This window comes from Staurois parvus, unplaced genomic scaffold, assembly GCF_062004578.1.
Source record: "Staurois parvus isolate SC_StPar_1 unplaced genomic scaffold, SC_StPar_1.0 ptg000145l, whole genome shotgun sequence".
NCBI lineage: Eukaryota > Metazoa > Chordata > Amphibia > Anura > Ranidae > Staurois > Staurois parvus.
Window position 1 is genome coordinate 7,529,137 of NW_028317941.1, and position 20,074 is coordinate 7,549,210.

The 20,074-nt window shown below is 41.1% G+C and overlaps 1 protein-coding gene across 1 annotated transcript in view; it reads left to right on the forward strand.

The window, feature by feature from the left end:
- Positions 1-16,681: 16,681 nt before the first annotated feature.
- CUNH1orf94 (chromosome unknown C1orf94 homolog) overlaps positions 16,682-20,074 on the forward strand; it is a 51,141-nt gene continuing 47,748 nt past the window's right edge. The window contains exon 1 of the mRNA XM_089673949.1: positions 16,682-16,914. Coding sequence (XP_089530075.1) covers positions 16,682-16,914 — 233 coding nt within the window. The remainder of the gene's footprint in view (positions 16,915-20,074) is intronic.

The window sequence follows — 20,074 nt, forward strand, 5'->3', positions numbered from 1 at the left end:
AGAATAGCATGGTTCTTTAACGATAAAGTGGTCTGGAAGAGCTGGCAGTGTTGATGTGGGGTGCAGTGCCCAACCTTTGGTTGCCTTGTGTACTTTTTAGTGTGTGACTATGTTTTTAGGTGGATCTCTGCCTTTTCTCTGTCCTCCTGTCAATCACAGAGTGCTTTGTATTATATGAACCCATTCACAAAATACAAAACCTTCTGTGAATGGGCAGCAGGGATATGGGGTGGGTAGATATGCTAGAGAAGAGACAAGAGAAGACAGGGTCTCCCTGTCAGAGCATCGAGAATGTAGCGATAGCTGTAGACCAAAGCTCATTAAAACTGTAAGATGTAAATTAAAGTGGCTTAATCCACAATAAACCAGAAGATGTTAGTGTAGCCAAGTGCAGAACTACAAGAACATAGAGGAAGACACATTGTTTCCGTACAGCTAATTACTTTACTCTTCACTGATACGTTGCAATGCAACATACTATGTCCTCTGGCCAATAGGGGGAGAACTACACAAGAGAGCCTATGGACTTCTTTAGAGGGCACTGCAGGTCATGGGAGTTGATGTTCAGGACATCCATGGCATTATAAGTCCCATAAGCACGCACACTATAACTCCCATAGAACCCTGAAGGGGAAGGGGTGGAGAGAAATAGCTTTTAAAGAGATTGAGGGTATGGCTTCGTGCTCTTGGCACCAGGGGACACGTGGTGAGCACATATGCTTGTGTGACCACAGAACACCAGTAGGCCAAACCAGTGAGGACCAGAGCTGAGGGTCGGAAGGCAACAGCAGCAGAGAGAGAGGGAGACAATGTGGGACCATGGTGATCTCATTGATACCACACTCGTCACTGGAGCCATCTCCACGCAGATATAAAGGGGCCCCCCTTCTACTGCAGGAACATTGCACCTCTGTAGCAGGGACTGGTGAGAGGGCAGATCAGAACTTTCTGAAAGAATGGTGGAGGAGGGGGCCCAAGCTTCAGTGTAGGCCCAAACCATGATGCTGCCACAGTCATGCTTTGCAGATGGGATAATGTTCTTCTGCTCAAATGCAGTGTTTGTCTTTCTCTAAACATGCTTTTTAATTCAAGCTAAAATGCCAAAAAGTTCTATTTTCGTCTCATCCCTCCACAACAAAACATTCCTCTACTAGCCTTCTGACCAATCCACATGGTCTGTAGACCATTCTGTGAGGTGCTGCATATTTGAGTACCGTCTGTACCAAGGAGTTAAATACCAAGTACATCTGCAATGTAAAAAGTGTTTTTTATCTACATTTCAGAAACCTGGAATACTAAATATTTTACAATACTTAATAGACCTTATGACAACACAATTACATTTGTATAAAAGTGGCATTGTTAGAAAATCACCCACAACAATTTACACAACAATGCTTTTGCTTTTTGTGACATTTCCTATTAAAATGTCTGCAGAGAGCTGTTTCAATGTTCATGAGATCATCCTGAACATTTCCACAACTTAAATTTTGCAATCAACCAAGCTTGGAATTTTATGTACAATTATAATGTACATAACGAAAAGAAACATTTAAGATTTTAGTGTGCATCCCTCAGCTCACTAAAAAACTGAAGTGGCTCTAAAGCCTAAGCATTAAGGTAAAAAACCTTTCTGTGTCACAGATCCCCCCTGACCCCCCTTATACTTACCAGATAGAGCACTGTGCATGAGAGCAACAGTTCTCCCTGCTCTGTCCCTCCTCATAGAGCAGATTAATAGCAGCGGAAGCCATTGCCTCCCACTGCTGTCAATCACAATCTGTGACAAGGGGGTGTGGGGCTGAGCTGAAATGTCTGTGTCAATAGATGTGGACAGGGCAGATCGAGATCAAGCCCACACAAATGCCCCCATGGGAAGCGGTTTCCTATGGGGGCACTCGCAGAAGAGGAGGAGCTAGGCGCGCTGGTAGAGGATCCGAGAACAGAGGATCGGGCTGCTCTTTACAAAACCATTGAACAGAGCAGGTGAGCATACCTTGTTTATTATTTTATATAAAAAAAAGATTTAATATCACTTTGCAACTCTACCCTTAGAACAAAAACATAAAACTGTGGCAGGTAAAAAAGTGCAAGGTCTTTGGCGTGTCTGCTCATACCTGCAGAAACTACAAAAATCCTGCAGATAGAACCATTGATGGCAAAGCTCTGGTACTTTCTGGATTGTCCTGGAGCTTGTTGCTACATCCTGACCCCTCACATTCCTATTGGCCCCTTATTATAATGGGAGCGGATACGTTTCTGCACAGTCATAAAGTGCTGGAGCTTTCCTATCAGAAAACCATGGAACTCAGGTGTATCTGCAAGCTTTGTGATGCTATGTATAAGCACCTCTAGGTGCCTGAGCTATGAGGGGATTCAGCAAAGCATTTGCAACACTTTTAGGCTAGGTTCACATATGTGAGGGTGGTGCCGCTGCGGATCCACACAAAAATCCACACAGAGAAATGCATACCCGCGGGCGGGTGCCATTACTTCTGCTGCCCGTACTGGTAAAACACAACCGTACTGGGAACCGAGGTTCCCGTGCGGGCTGCATTTTCGGGAGAAGTACAGGGACTTCTCTGCATGTGACGGGGCACGGGAGTCCATTCAAATGAATGTGAACCGGGGCTTATGGTGTTATGGCCCTTTAAAAAGTCTTGTACTAGATTATAAAAAAAAAACCTGCCACCAGTTTCACTAGCTATACTGAAAAGTTTGATAGGTTCAGGTAGTTTTGCAAAGTGGTGCTATGGCTGTATCAAATTAAAAAATAATTACCTTCAGTTCTTACATAAAAAAATTGGAGGTAATCGAAGTGTATGTTACCCCAACATTTCATATTCCTGATATGTGTCTGTTGTACCATGTACTTGTGTTAAAGAGTATCCTGTTCTATTTTTATTACTTGCTTTGTGTGAAATACCTGGTGATCATGCCAGTCTTCCTGCTTTCCTGTCTCAAATGCTAGGCATAAAAACACATCCAGTTTTCTGGCTGCCCTGGGTGCCCAACCTGCCTGTCCTCCAATGAACATACTTGACATGCCCCTTGCACAGCTTTTCACTGGGAAGATCAGTGTATTGCTGTTTCATATCTGACATGCCCCCTGCAGTCTCCACCCTCACCTCCCCCAGTCTCTTATACAGCTGAGAAAAAGGTCATGTGATCACTTATAAAAAAAAGAAAAATAATGGTATTTATAATGTTTCTTTTTTTATACATTTGCACAGACATTTTGCATTTCATTTCTATTTGAAACGGAATGGGTTTTTCAAGGTGAGGGTTTACATATACTTTAAGACCAACTGTAAGTGGGTGTACAGAGGCAGGTAGAGTGCCTGTTTCTGTACCCCGTGTAGCAGAGCAGCAAGTTTATTGTGGCTACCCTCTCCCCACCTGTCACTACTGTGACAATGGTTGCGGCACGGAGGAACTCAGCTGGACTGAAGACAGAGTGTCCATGTGGACATTCCAGCCTCAGTGTCTTTGCATGATAAATTCAGTGCTCACCTCAAATTTGTGTATATGAATTGGGGACAAGAACCACTGTTTGTTATGTGGAGGCACAACAGTGTTCTAAAGAGTGTTGTAGACACTCTATGAATTCCACTGTTTATACCTGCAGCACTTTTGTGTTTTTGTTCTGGAGCCACATACATCTTCTTTTTGAAGCAAACAGGTAAATACAACCTTGGAATAAATTTATATTTACAGTTTTAACTGCAAAAGAAATGTTTATTCTGTTCAGCTAATGTTGTGATTTACACAGCCCTTGTACATTGCATGGCCAGGCAGATCGCACTGTAAGGCTCCATGTACACTGCGGTTGATAAACTCACGTTTATGAGCTTTTTTGCATTTTTCTCAGCAGCCCCTGAACTCACTCTAATGTTTTCCTATGTGTCCATGTACACTATGTCGTTTACAGTCAGTTGAGTTTACAGTCGTTTTTTTGAACGCACCAAACTTGCGTTCAGGAGTAGATTTTATCAGCGTTTCAAATGCCAAACGCTTGTAAATGCGTGTAAACGCGGCTAACCGCATTTATAAGCTTTTGTAAATGTTTTTTTATTTCAACTGATTTTTATTGAGAATTTCAGAGTCATAAACAAGGTAACAACATGTATAAACATTGTAATACAAGGTTCACAATAACAAGTGTGCAATCTACGAGTTGAATGAGGAGGTGGTAGGTCCTCACCATGTGGCCGGGGACCTGTTGGTCATAATCATGCTTACATGAGAGGTATGCTCGCGTTCCCTGAACCTTGTGGAAGTACTTAACATAATTAGAACTGGGTAGGGGTGGAAAGAAAGGGGTTAGGAAGAATATAGGGGGGAGGGAAGGGGCACCAAAAAACTACAGATATAAGATCCAATATTAGTTGAGATTAGTAATCAGGTGAGTGAGCAATTGGGATGTTTTAACCATCGGGACCATTGCATTATGAATTTGTGATAAGTGGAATTTCGGAGAGCCGTTCTTCGTTCCATCTCACATTGTAGGTTGAGATCTACAAGGAGACGGGACAATAGGGGAGGTGACGTAGACCGCCATAATTTAGTAATATTTATCTTTGCTGCTGCCAGAATATGTACTATAATAGTGCGTGAGCGTGTGGGGAATGTTTCTATCGTCAAGTGAAGAAGGGCTAGATTAGGATTTGGGGTCATTGGTGAATCTATAATTGAAGCAATTATTTGGAATTCTTTATTCCAATACGATTTAATGGATTTGCATGACCATAGTAAGTGGAAAAGTGAGCCAGTTTCGCCACACTGTCTCCAACAGGCTTGTGATTGTTGTGGGTAGTATACAGATAATTTAGCAGGGGTCAAGTAGCATTGGTGGAGAATTTTCAGGTATGATTCCCAATGTGAGCTACACTTAGAGGCTTTGTAAGTGATAGCAAACGCTGCTTTCCAGGATTGTGAGGATATTGGGAGAGGTAAGTTGCTCTCCCAGTTAGTCAGGGAGGACGTTTGGGTTATGAATTGCGCTTCAATTAGCAAAGTATAGAACATGGATATCCCCTTCTTTGGATAGATAGTTCTATGTAGAAAATGGTGGGCAGTGGCGGGAAAGTCTATTTCAAGTGGTATGTTTGTTTTATGTAGCAAGTGTGTTATTCGCATAAAGGTGAATCGCTCTTTATCAAGTAGATGGAATCGTTCTTGGAGAGTCTGAAAGGAGATTGGTTTTTGAAGATTGTAGAGATCTTGGATATGATATATGCCGCACGCTTGCCAAGATGTCAAGTTCAATTGGGGAGAGAAAAAATGTAGGGATGACAATGGGGTAGGGATTTGTAAGTTAGTTTTGCAGGAGTGCGTGTAGGTCAAAAAGTCACGCCAAGCCATCATAGAGGCCTGGATACATGGATGTGTGTGTAGGGGTCTAGTTCGATCTACATGAGGTGTGAAAAGTAGGTCTCTTAATGTGCCTGGCGAGTGTAGGGAGGTTTCCATGATCGTCCAGGTTTTGTCTGGAGTAGGGTGCCACCAGTAGAAGAGCTGGTCTAGTAAGACCGCTTGGTAATAGGATTTTAGATGCGGAAGACCTGCTCCCCCTCTGGAGGGCGGGCGGATCAGGAGATTTGTAGTACACCTCGGGCGTTTGGAAAGCCATATAAAGTTATTCAGAATTTTCTGAAGTGATGAAAAGAAGGAGGATGGTATAGGAATGGGCAGCACACGAAATATATACAATATTTTAGGTAATATGCACATTTTGACAGTTGCTATTCTGCCTAGCATAGATAGAGAAGCCGTACGTAGGTTTCTAAGCTCCTGTGGAATTGTATCTAGTAGCGGTTTAAAATTAGCCGCGTAGAGTTGGTTAGTGTTGGCAGACAGTTTAATCCCCAGGTAGGGGATAGTATGTTTTTCCCATTTAAAAGAGAATCGTTTGGTAAGCAGGTTTTGGAGTGGAGCAGGGGTGTACAGGTTTAAGATAGACGACTTGGCTTCGTTGAGTTTGTAGTATGAAACGTCTGCGTATTTTTGTAAGTGGGTGCGTATCGAGGTAAGTGATTTATAGGGGTTTGTGATCATTAGAATAATGTCGTCCGCAAATAGACTGATTTTGTGTTCATGTTTAAGAAATTTGATTCCTGAGAAACCGGGGTCATTCCTGAGATTGGATGCCAGTGGTTCAATGAGTAAAGCAAAAATTATGGGGGAAAGAGGGCATCCCTGCCTAGTACCATTGGAGATTAGGAACGGTTGCGAGAGCGTGCCGTTGGTAAGAACTCTAGCGGAGGGTTTGGAATATAGGGATAAAATTGCAGACAACATCCAATCCGTAATTCCAAATTTTTGGAGGGTAAGCGTCATGAATTGCCAATGAATGCGGTCAAATGCTTTTTCTGCGTCAAGTGATAGGAGGAGAGAGGGTTGATTATCAGTTTCAAGGTGGTGTAATAGTGATATGATTCGTCGAGTCGCGTCAGGGGCCTGTCTGCCTGGTATGAATCCTACTTGGTCAGGATGGATTAGGGTAGGAAGGTATGGAAGCAGTCGTTGAGCTATTATCTTGGCATATATTTTTAGATCCGTGTTAAGCAGAGAAATTGGTCTGTAGTTTTGAACTAATTGGGAATCTTTACCTGGTTTCGGGATCGTAGTAATTATTGATTGTAGCATATCTGAAGGAAATTCTCCTTCAGAGGCAACAAAATTATAAAGAGCCGAGAGGTGTGGTTTTAGGTGGGGTGCAAACGTCTTATAGTATTCATTGGTAAAGCCGTCATTACCTGGTGATTTATTCAAGGGGAGCTTGTTTATGGTTTTCTCAATCTCAGTAGGCGAAATCGGGACAGATAGGGAAGCTAATTGGGAAGGCGTGAGAGGAGGAAGATTGGTATGTTGTAGAAAAATTTCAGTCGTCTGGGTTGTTGGTTGGGTCGTGTTTGGATCGTCTTTTATGTTGTATAGGGCTTGATAGTAACACGCAAACGCATTAGCTATGTCTTGTGGGTTGGTCAGTGGGGTATGTGAGGTTGGATGCTGAATCGTGTGAATTTTGTTTTTGAGCCGTTTTTGTTTGATGACTTTGGAAAGAAGAGAGTTTGATTTATTGCCTAGCGCATAAAATTGGCATTTGGTTTTTTGTAGGTTCATGTCATAAGTGTGAAGTAGGATAGTGCGTAGTGCATTCCTATCTTGGTTTAAGGCTGCGGTCGTAGTGGGGTTCGGATTTTGTTTGTTAATGTCTTCGTTTTTGCGTATAGAAGTGAGGAGTTGGTCAATTTGTTGTGAGCATTGTTTTTTGATGCGAGAATTTAGTTGGATGAGAATACCTCTCATATAAGCTTTATATGTTAACCAAAGCGTGGCGATAGAGATATCTGGGGTGCTGTTAGTTTCAAAGAAGAGGTGATGAGCATCCAGTACAAATTTTTGGTTTTCCGGGAGTTTCAAAAGGGTAGGATTCAGTCTCCAAATAGGTGGGATCGCTGACCGTTGGGTATCGTCTAAGGATATGCTGATCGGAGCATGGTCGGACCATGTTATAGTACCAATGTTGGATGATGATACGTGTTGTAAGGACCATTTATCAGTGGCAAACATGTCGATTCTTGAATATGAGAGATGTGGGGGTGAGAAATAGGTGTAGTCTCTCTCCGAGCCATGTTAGCATCTCCAGATGTCATATAGGTAATGGTCATGTAGTAGGTGATTGAGGTCAAGGTTGGTGGGTTTCTTGGTAGAAGAAGAGTCTAGAAGTGGATTACTAAGAGCATTAAAGTCTCCGCCGATAATAAGTCTACCTCGTTTATTTCGGGAAATGAGGTTGAAGAGCTTGCGATGAAATCTTATTTGTTTGTTATTTGGTCCATAAATGTTCACCAAGGTGTAAGAGATTTTGTTAATTTCGCATATCAAAATTAGGTATCGCCTCTGCGGGTCTATTATGGTGGAGGTAGAAAGAGAGAGCGTCATTAACAGCAATAATAACTCCATTCTTCTTTTTGATATTATTTGCCATAAATTGTTGAGAGAAGCGGGGAAGATATAGTTTGGGGTCTTGTCCGTGGCGAAGTGGGATTCCTGTATAAAAAGTATGTCTGCTTGAGATCTCCGGATTTCTCTTGATAGCATCGACCTTTTAAATGGGGAGTTGAGGCCTCGTACGTTAAGCGATGTAATAGTAATCATTGATATATGGATTCACGAAGTATATATACAGTTGGAGTGTTCTTTGGCCGTATTCAGGGTCAGGATATCTAGATCTAGTATCCGAGAGGTGTAGCTGATGGTGCCATGGGGAGGGGTAGGTGGGAAGGGAAGGGACAACAGTAAAAAAAACTCTTGCGTATAATGCAAGGAACCAAAGTAGCTAGGAACGCTACTGCAAAAAAGGGGGAGTCAGAGAGGTTTTGACCTCCAGAAGGGTCAAACCTATAGAAACTTGTGAAGATGAGATTCATTGGATACAGGCCGATCGCCAGAAAAAGGAGTGTTCAATAGAAGCCTCCAGGGAAAAAATTTAAACATGTATATTGCGGCTTATGCCGCTAGGCCCATCAGGTCGTTTCCATGTTTTGAACTGAGCCAGGGTTATTCTTCTGTGAATCTGCAGGTAATATGCCCCAGGTCTTAAGAAAATCCAAGCCAGCCTCCAAATTTTTAATGGTATATACCTTTCCTTGGTGTCGTACTATTAGTTTTGTTGGAAAGCCCCATTGGTAGGCGATATTGTGGTTTCTGAGTGCTTTGGTAATTGATATGAGTTTCTTTCTATTAGAAAGTGTAGCCTTGGATAGATCAGCATAGAGACGCAAATTCGCATGAGAGGGTGGAAGTGGAGGTGGATTTCTAGTGGCCATCATAATTCTCTCTTTAATATGGTAGAAATGTAAGCGGACAAGCACATCCCTAGGGATGGATGCTGACAGGAATGGAGGTTTAGGAAGTCGATGTGCGCGGTCAATCGTGGCCTCAACTTCAGAGAGTGTTGGGATTAAAAGCTTGAGGAAGTGTTGCAGATACGGCAATAACGCGTCATTAGGCACGGTTTCTGGAATCCCTCTGAATTTGATATTATTGCGGCGTGATCTGTCCTCCATGTCAGCTAATTTTAAGTTGATTTGTTCTATGTCCGATAGGTGATCTGTATGAGCATCAATCAGGTCATTATGCGCCTCTATGATGTCTGCTATATTGGTCTCAATGTGGCGGATTCTGCGTTCCTGTCTTTGTACCAAAGCAGTAATTTGGGTCAATGGCGCAGATATATCATTATGCAAGGTCTGGCGCAGTGAGGTTAGTATGTTTTTCATGCAGATTTCGGTCAGTGGTTGGTCAGACGCTGGAAATGCATCTATATCAGGCAGGGAGGTATGTGGTGGCTGAGGTGGAAAATTTAGGGCCCTGTGGGTGTCATCAGAGTCACTCTCTAGCCGCGGCCGTGATTTTGCTGGGCTACATGTCGTGGGTGACAGTGGGGGTGACAACTCACCAGGGTCCCCCGGGTAAAGCTGGTGTTGAAGCCTGGGATCCACACTCTGGGACCTGTAGTCCTCCTCCTGCTCATTGTTGCCTCCCCGCATGTTTGAATGGCGGCCGCCATCTTGGATTCCCGGCATGACGGCCGGGAAAAAGTTTGTCAGCTTCCCTGGCTGCCCCGGACTCTTTTTCCTCCGGGGCATGTCTAGTGGGCTGCGGGCACACTCCGATCGCTGCCGTGTGCTGTCAGAATTCCCTGGGGTCTGAGTGAGCCGCTTCAGTGCTGGCGGGTGGACAGAGCGGGAGCTATCTCGCGTCCATCATCAAGCCGGCCGCGCATGCGCCCCCCTGTAAATGTTTTTTTAATTCATCCATTTCCATATGCTGTCCAGAGCCTTTTTTTGATCATGAAAAATGCATGCAAATCGTTTCCCCGGTACTCAAATGGAATTGATACACCATACTTTGAGGTTTCCCATGAAAGAAAATATGTTAGACACTGCTGCAATAATTTCTGCACAGAAATGAGCTGGAACACATCCAAACACCACTAAAAAAAGACAGCTAATCTCAACAAATTCTGCTCTCTCTGCTTCTGCTCTCTCTATTTCTCTCAAAATGTCTGAAATAGTTAATTTTTTACTGTTTTTAAGAGCATTCTAGGCATTTTGGAAGGTCTCCTGAGGTTATCTTTCCAACCCTCTTCTAAACGCAAACGCTCATAAACGTGCTTAAACGCGGTATGCAAACGTGGCTAAACAGACATTTTCCAGTAGTCAGTTTCCATCATTCAGAAGTGTCCCGTGTACATGGAGCCTTATTATCTACTTCAGAAAATCAGCTTCCCACTTCATCAGTGTAGCTTCCTACATCAACTCTCCATGTCAAGTCTGCTCATTGGGAATCAACATCATCACTTCTGTCCAATGCACAGACACAGTAGCTGACACTTGAAGCAATAAAACCAATGCAGAAAGTTCCAATTAAACTAAAATGTAGCAGTGTGATTTTCTTGGCGAAGAACAGCTAAGGAAAGTTACTAATTCTTTGGTAGGCAAAAAAGTATATATTGTATATTTAAACTGAGTATTTTGCAGTTTAGCTGGAATTCCCCTTAAAGGACCACTGGTTATAGCACTGATAGTGTTAAGAAATTTGTCATTGGGGCATTTGTTTCAGTAATGATTATTATAAGATGGTTGCAAAAGCAATAAACTTGTTATGATCTACAGTGTATACATTTCTTACCTTTTAGATGTTTCTCATGTGAAGACCTCATAGCTGATTGCAAGTTGTGAGCAATGTCAGTCTGTTTCAATAGAAAGGACAACATGAGTCTTAAAGAAGTAGTTAAAATAGAACCAAACTTTTTTTTTTTTTCATTTTTGATAGAGTAAGGGAGAGTTCTAAACCCTGACAGTTTATTTTTGCCATCTATGTCCCATTAGGGAGATTTACCTTCACTTAATGTCCCATAGTCAAGACAGGAATTGAGAGAAAATCCCTGCAAATTAAGGGAATTCTTTGGGGACCCCCAGGTCTTCAGAACAAGTGTCCTCATTGGAAAATTCCCCTTCTGTTTCCTCTCTGGAGACAGCCCAAAATGTCACATTTAGATTTACCTTTTAAATGAAGCCCTCCAGTCACGCGCTATCACAGCTCCTGGCGCTTCCATCCTCACCCGGTCTTCCTCCTGGGTTTGCAGGCTCTGGCTGTTTGAATGGCCAAGCCGCGATGACATCCTTCCCTCTCATGTGCACTGGAGTCATGGTTGCAGCACAGTGCTCTGAATTTATGGTAAATTCAGTGTGACTTTAATTCAGAGGTGCAGAAATAGAGAATATGTCCTAAATAGTGAAGGTTTACTACCATTTTAACGTGCAGCCCTTTCTTAGGACAGGTGATGGGCCAAATTAGTTTGCACCTGATAATGAAATCTGCCAGCACAGTATAGACAGCGCTAATTATTCCAAACATTAACGCTCCAGTCTCCCCATAAACAAAGAGAACTAAACAAGATTTTTCAGTGCTAGAGTTTTGAAAAAGAGCATCTGAATTAATAAGCAGCAATGTTTAAATTTTTTTTGAATAAACACACATTGGTTCCAGTGATGTGACGTCCTGGAGCTCCCTGACGATCGCTGACATCTTCAGGTGGTCTCAATCAACAGCTGCTTTCATTGGCTGGGTAGGGGTGACATCACTTTTTTTAGCTAAAGTTCCACTTTAAGTTATACTATGCAAATGGAAACATATAACAAATATAAAGTAGGTGTTATCCCAATTTGGCTGCAAAAGTGGAAGTACACTTTAACCACCTCCCGTCTGGCCATTGTATATAAACAGCCGGAGGGTGGCAGTGCAGGGTCGGGTGGCCGTTTATAAACGGCCTCCTCACCCCCTGCTTGTGCGTGCTCCGGTGCCCGCTGTGTCCTCCAGTGGAACACCGATCGTCGGACAGGACCTTTCTGCGAGGTCCCGATCATGTGATCACTGATTGGCCAATCAGGGATCACATGCAGAGTAGTAAGCAAGATGTCACTTCTGACATCATTGCTTAGTACATGTGAAATCTGTGAATGATCACAGAGGTCACATGGTACAAGGCTAATCACAACAGCCTTGTACCATGTGACAAGCTGTGACCAATCACAGCTCACACAGTAGTTCTCAATGGCTGCAATAATGCAGCTAGAGAGAAGGAGAAATGATTGCTTTTACAGCCTTTATGGGTGTAAAAGCAATGTGTAAAAAAAAAAAATCTTCATCACCCCCCACAAGTAGTACAGTGTCACCATGGTGACACTGTACTGCTAGGGTGACAGTATGTAAAAATAATAATAATATAAAAAAAAAATAAAAATGGAAAAAAAAAGTTTAAAAATTATAATTTTTGGTTATAAACTAATTTGAGTTATTTTTGTTTTTTTTACTTAAAAGATAATGGAATACATTTTGGCCAAGATTTATGATGAAATATTATTTATTTGCAAAATTTTATAAGAAAAACACTTTTTTTTAAATTTTTAGACTTTTTCATTTACATAGCAAAAAAAAAATAAAAATCCCAGTGGTGAATAAATACCACCAAAATAAAGCTTTATCTGTCTCAAAAAAATTCTAAAAAATTCATTTGGGTACAGTGTTGCATGACCGCGCAATTGTCATTCAAAGTGTGATAGCACTGAAAGCTGAAAATTGGCCTGGACAGGAAGGGGGTGAAAGTGTCCGGACTTGAAGTGGTTAAATTACCCTAATTGAATTAACAGATACTGAATATGCCAAGGAAAGTGTGCAGCATTTTTTGCAAACACCAGATTTATATTGTAAGCTTTAGCATATTTCAGTTAGTTTTACTGGTTTAAAGTTTCTGCTTTGAGCACTTCCGTTCTGAGCTGTCAAAATCCCAGCTAGAAAGCTATATCTACAGCTGATTGAGCACACTCCTGTGCTCTGTCAGCTGGAGCTGGACCCCCAATGTGTCCAAAAAGAGTACCTGTCACCTGGCCAATGCTATCACACAGGGGACTTACTAGCTCCCTTATAATAGCAATAAAGTTAAATGAAAACTTAAATGTAACAATGTATATACCATGTCTGTAGGATCCCTCTATAATCTGGAAATAAGACACTGTCACTCCAGTGATCTCCACCATAGTTCCCATGTTGAGCTACTGCCCTGTTTCATTCTGAATGTTTTTTCTGTGGGGCTGCTAATTTGCGTACCTGTCTTTTTGCTGGCACTCTCCCAACACATAAACCAGGGTGTCAATGAGAACTCCAAGTCCTATTCTAATGAACGGGATCCAGACTCCCGATTCTAGGTCACCTGATTGCGGTGATAGCCTCTGATTGGCTATCACAGTGATCAGTCACTGTGAAGCCCTCCCCCCTTGTTTTCGCTCTCTGAATGGAGGAAAGAGATACATTGTATCTCTCTCTGTTCTTTCAGAGGGAAAAAAAAGTGTGTGTAATAAATAAACCAAAATAGGTTTGATCTAGGTCTGTGCCAGGAATTGTTTTTGGGTGAAGGTCAGGGTCAAAGGTCAGGGTCATTTTTTTGGGGGGGCCAGGGTTTTTTCTTAATTTTTAAATTAGTATCAGTGTCAGTTAGTGGCAGGATGAAAAAACCAAACAAACTGCACACTATTGTTTCTGGGCTGTACTGTGGGTACAAACAACAACTAACATACACATATATGGTATTGCTGCAATCATCAGGAGGAGAGGAAATTATTTTTGGTTGTTCTTTGGTGGTAGGGTATGGTAGTAGCAAGCTAAATTTAAAAAAAAAGTTTTTTTTTTTACTATTTTGGGCCAGTTTTCCTTTGGTAATAAAAAAAAAATCAGGAGATATCCATAACCATTTACCACCAAATGAAAGCCCAATTTGTCCTGAAATAAAACAAGGTATAATTCCCCAGGATGTACAAAGTAGTTGTGATGATATGTACGGTTTTACTAACACATGTCAACGTTGCAAAATTGTGCTTAGGCGTTAACATTTGTTTTACCCTTAGGCACGAAGGGGTTAAGGAGTAGCTGTCAATTTGAAGGATCCATAATACACCATGGAGGGGGCTAAGCATAGACACTGATTGCTTCTGTCTAGTTATCACCTCATTGTAATTTGATCTTAGAACCCTAGGACTAACCCAGTTACACTCAAATGCCAGTCAGAACTACAGTAGCTGCATGAAAACAATGCAGCTTGCATTCAGACATGTGATAAAAAAACACTTGTACTGTATATACGAAGCTTTAGTGTAGCTCTTTTGGCTGTGTTGTTTCTTTGCTTTATCTTATAATGATGAGCCCACATGTTGTGGCTGCAGTTTGTAGTATCATGGCTGATTGATCCTACTGGTCCTATTAGCATGCCTGCCCTATAAAAGATGGCTGCAATAACACCACTCCATCTCCTCCACTCTGCAGGTGAGCACAGCTTTATTCTCCAAAGACAAAATGAATACTAATAGTGCCCTCCGTTTAAAATGTTTATTTAACCACTTCCCATCCGGGCCATGTATATAAATTGCCAGACGGGATCAGTGAAGGGATGGGTGGCCGTTTATAAACGTCCTACCAGCTCCCTGCTTGTGCGCGCTCCCTGGGAGCGCACAGCACCACGATCTGGTGCCACTGTGTCCTCCAGAAATGTCTTTGGTGAAAATAACCCAAATTAAGATGTATTATTTAGTCTGTAGGAAAGTTATAGAGTTCACAAATTATGTGATATATCTGAATATGGATCGATCCTGAAGTACTGGCAGCCAATCTAATTTCTTGAGGCCCAAGAATGTCAGAACAGTACAGATATCCCCCAAATGACCCCTTTTTGCAAAGTAGACAGTCCAATGTATTTCATAAGAGGCATGGCAAGTTTTTTGAAGTTGTAATTTTTTTTGTCATCATTTTTCAGAAAATGAAGAAATTAAAAAAATAATTTTCACTTTTTTTTTTATATATACTATCACCAGTGCAGTACAGCATCATCATATCACTGTCATGGTGGTGATCAGGAACACTGACTGGTGACAGTACAAAAAAAATATATATAAATATATATTTTTTAATTTTTAATTATTTTTTAATACATTTTTTTCTCTTCTTTTAAGATTTGTTTTCATATTTCACTATGACCAAAGTAGTACAATGTTACCATAGTAACATTGTACTACTTTGAGGAAGTGATCAGTAGTTTTTTTTTTTTTTTTTTACACAATTTGGTTATAGCAAAGAATTACTTTGCTATAAGCAAGCATTTACCTGAATGAAATCAATTTATTCAGGGTTTTTTTGTGATTAGCTGTGATTTGGCCACAGCTAATCACATGACACAGCTGAGCTGTGATTGGCACATTCACAGCTAGACACACTTGTATACAATGGATGGCATGAGAGGAAGCCAACCATTGTATACAACTGTCATGTGACCTGCTGTGATTGGTCACAGCAGATCACATGGTACTGACAATGGGGCCAGTGCACAGACATGTCATCAGCCGTGTCCGAGGTACACCGCCGGTGACAGATCGCACCGCAGCACGGCCCTGCGGGCATGCGCAATGTGCGCTCCAAAAAGAACACCATATGGCGTCCACCCAGAGGGATGAGGTGTTCGCCCAGCCGCCATCTGGCTACATTAATTAATATTGGTTAAATTAGCCTCAGGACCTGTGTAATCCATATGTGTTCGGGTTGAAAGGGATGAGGTGGCAACCCTAGCTGAATGAAGAGTTGTAAACTATGACAAACATTAACTCCTCTTTCTCCCCATAAACAAAGAGAACTAAATAGGATTTTTCAGTGATGGAAAGAAAAGAGCATTCTTCAAAGGTTAGTTCACCTTTACAAAAAAATGCTTATGCAGGTAAGGGGTGTTTGTATATAAAAAATAGACTGCATCTCTGACAAAAGCTGAATAATGGCCTTGGTATAATTTTTGGCTTTTTACATACCTTCCAAAGCCTAAATTGAATGTTGCTAGGATGTTGCTAAGAGAGGCCTAGTCATTACTGCTCACCTCCACCATCACAGGAGTGAGCTTTTTCTCTGAATAAAAGCCCCTCACATGTTTTTTCTCTTCTCTAATGCAGTAGGTCTAAGCTCAGAGTTTGAGAGCTCTCCCCTGTGATGGTGGAGGCAGGGGCGGATTGACAACTCATGGGACCCCCGGGCAATAGGGGATCATGGGGCCCCTGTGTCCTTGCCCAAACTCATAAAAGCCTATGAAAAAGGTACCAGGGGCATCTCATGGGGCCCCCTACTGACCCCTGGCCTTCGGGCAGTGCCCGAGTTTCCAAATGGTCAGTCCGCCCCTGGGTGCGGGTGAGCAATAACGACTAGGCCTTACTTAGCAATGTCCTGGGAATATTCCAGTCAAGCTTCAGGAGTTATGTAAAAGACCAACACCTAAAACAAGGGCATTTTCAACTTTAGTCACAGCTGCAAAGTTTGTTTTTATCTACAGATGCCCCTTATCTGCATAAGCAGTTTTTTGGTAAAGGCGAACTAACCCTTTAAATAAAAAGAATAAAGTAAATAGTGCAATGTGTTGTAACAATTCACCTCCTTATACAAGGTACACTAGCAAGCACACATATTAGTGCATGGGCTAGTGTGAATGAGCCAAACCTTACCCTGCTAGCAATTTTTTTACAGTTGCCATGAGACAGTTGTGAAGGTGACCGTTGACCAACTGCTGTTGGAATAACAGATCCTCAACATGGTGAAGACAGAAGTTAAAATGGCAGAGAAGGAGGCAAATTTAGCCAAGTACGTGCCACCCCTTGGCCCATTTCCTAGACATATCTGGACTCACCAGGAAACACCACTAGATAGGCTTGACAAAGTATGCTATGATATCTGGAAACGGACCCAATGTTTGCCAGATGGACTGAAACCCAGAGATACATCTATATTCCCTGAAAAACTGAAGGAAGTTCATGCTGAACACAGGTGCGTTTATTGTGAAAATGTAGGAAAGACTTCAGGAGGTACATGGGCGATTCAATGTTGTTAAAAATGATCACAGCAAACTTAAAATTCTTCTTATAGTTCCTTGAACAATTCAGTGAATACATTTAACAACAGTGGATACTATATCAGCAAATGCTAGCTCTGTTAAATCTAATGAGCTCTTGAAGATTTAATTTGTACTGTAGCGAGATATAATTATAGATGTAGTGCAGTTATTTTAACAACAAAGGCTATTTGATAAGCTGTGTAACTGGGCATCAATTTAAGCTGCAAGAACGAATACAAGATGTAGAGGGGTACCTTCCTTTTTAGTTATTGAAGATTTGCTTCCATATATCAAAGTGGTGAAATGTATGTTTTCTCAAATTAAATTGTGATACAATACACTTTAAAGGGATTTACCAATTTCAGTGAAAATCCTCATCTGTTTTTAAACCACAAATTGTAGCAACAAGGAGGACAGGAGACCTGACCTTGGAAAGTCCCAGCCATACCAATGCCTATGGTTGCTTATGGATCAGGGCTCAGTCACACCAGCCCATCCACTAAATTACACATGTGATGGTGTAGGGGCAGTGAGGGGCAGTGCAATGTGCTTTTACAACGCAAACTAAACATAGCCTAAAATCTACTAAAAATTAAATCCTATATGGCAATTGTAGATTAGAACTGAATAAGGGTGTGAGTTCCTCCGCACCAAAAGGCAACCTGGATAAAATGTAACTTTTATTAAATCATATAAAAGGTATGTCTTATAACTATAAATGTAAATTCCTATAGGGTAAGGTTAAACAGAAGATATTGCACTCAATTAACAAATAAATGTACAACATACAGCCTATACTGTATGTAGAGGCCAATTGACATCTAGTTATGATGAATGTATGATCTCCATCCATCCTCATACTTTACAAATCACAAGATCGTATACTAGCCACTCTCTAACTTCAAATGTAGACTGTCTTTCTTTTCATACTAAAGGTGAAACCCATCTATCTATGATATGTAATGCGGGTACACCCATGCATGTGGATACAATGCACCACTAATGGACAAGCCCCATATTCCACATATCCACAAAAATATCTCTCTAGATATGATCACATCTACATCCCAATAAGAATGGCTAAAATCTTACCCCAAAAAGGCAAAATTAGGGTAAGAAGGGAAAACACATGTGATCCAAAAAGACAAAAGAAAGCGTTCCCAAATTAAACAAAACCTAACATGTTTTAAGATATATGCTGCTCTCTAGGCACGCAATATGAGTGCAATATCGTCTGTTTAACCTCACCCTATAGGAATTTACATTTATGACTATAAGACATACCTTTGACAAGGTTTATTAAAAGTGAAACTATAACAAGGTGGCCTTTTGGTGCGGAGGCAAATAAGTGGCCTCTCGGTAGCTGGGCCTTGGTGCAGAGGGGCCGCATATTTGCGTACCCAATGTAAACAAAATGTGCCGAGAACGCGTGTCCTGCATGCTCCCAGCATATTTACCAGCGCCTCATGAAAAGGTCCTGATCGTTACTTGCGGTTGGGAGCTTTCCGATCACATGACTGCCTTGACAGCCAATCATGGTCGTCACATGACCCTAAACCCACTTCCCGATGTCACAAACCCCTTAAAGGTCTAGGAGGCGCCAAATTGTTAACTTGATTGAAGTGTCACAAAATGACACTTCATTCAAGTCAATATATCACACTGCTGTGTGGTGCTGTGTGTTGCTTAAAAATTTAGACATTCATCTCAAGGCAGGGTTACGGTGTGAACAAGCCACATAGAAAACAATTATTTTGCAAAGTGTCTTCGCATTGAGCCTGCTTTGATCTTTTTGAATCATCACTTCACAACAGATATGAAGTGAGTGAGTCCTATATGATTATAATTATGCAGGTTTAATATAATACTAGTATAGCTCATTCAACAGCACCACATCCCTGAACATACATCAAAAACAAAAGAAAATAAAGAAATATATGGGATTTTTAAGGTGCTCATGGTACCCTCAGGAAAAAATATTCAAACAGACAGGTATATATACAAAAATAAAATTTGATTACAAAAATGTAACACATAAAAACATAGAAGTAAATAAGTCCTCCCCTGCAATATTCCCCTGCAATAATAAACCAAGTGAACCCCAACACCTCTCCTGTCATTTGTTCAAAAGAATACTCATGACGTTATATAGGTTATTATGTACTTTTCAGTGTATAAACATTAGAGAAAGATCATATCTGTTGTTTGACATAACTGAATTTGTGTAACAATATGTGTAGACTATATTTTTGACACCTGTACTTACAGTGCTTTCCCCTGGTGTTTTTATCCCCTGAAGAAGCCCACCCAGCAAAACATGTTGGGACTTTCACATCACCTCTCCAACTTGCTAGATATATAGATATGAAATATTATGTATGAACAAATGATGTCATGAGTATTCTTTTGAACAAATGATAGGAGAGGTGTGGGAGTTCACTGTATTGAAGGGTTGTCATCTATTTCATTTATTATTGTAGGGGAGGACTTATTCACTCCTATATTTTTATGCGTTATAATTTTTTATATAAAATTTTAGATTTTTTATATATACCTGTCTGTTTGAATATATTTTCCTGAGGATACCACGAGAACTTTAAAAATCCCATATATTTCTTTATTTTCTTTTGTTTTTGACTTATGCAGGTTTACCTATTAAAATGTTATTCCCCTTCATTTTTAGTTATGCTCAATTTTTCTGATGCTGTCACATTTGATGGAGTGTCAGGGGTCATAAGTGATTTAAGGGCCGGGCAGTCGCTGTCTTGTTCACTGTATGATCTCTCACAGCATCTCAAATCTGCTGACAGTGAAAAACAATGTTAAATAAGTAGTGTAGTAGTTCACAGTCCTCTTAGCTATAAGGCTCATACATTTCACACTGTCAAGAGACTGATCACAATATCCAGTGGCTGGTTACACCCTGGTTACACCTCCCCAGACTGATGATCACCTTTACCCCTTCCCCCAGAACCAATGGACAAAATATTATATATATTATTTCTTATAAATTTAGCAACAAAGAATATACATTTTTTTTTGTTTTTTTTTTTTAAGGAAAACCACAATTTCCCACTTTCTCCATAATAAAAA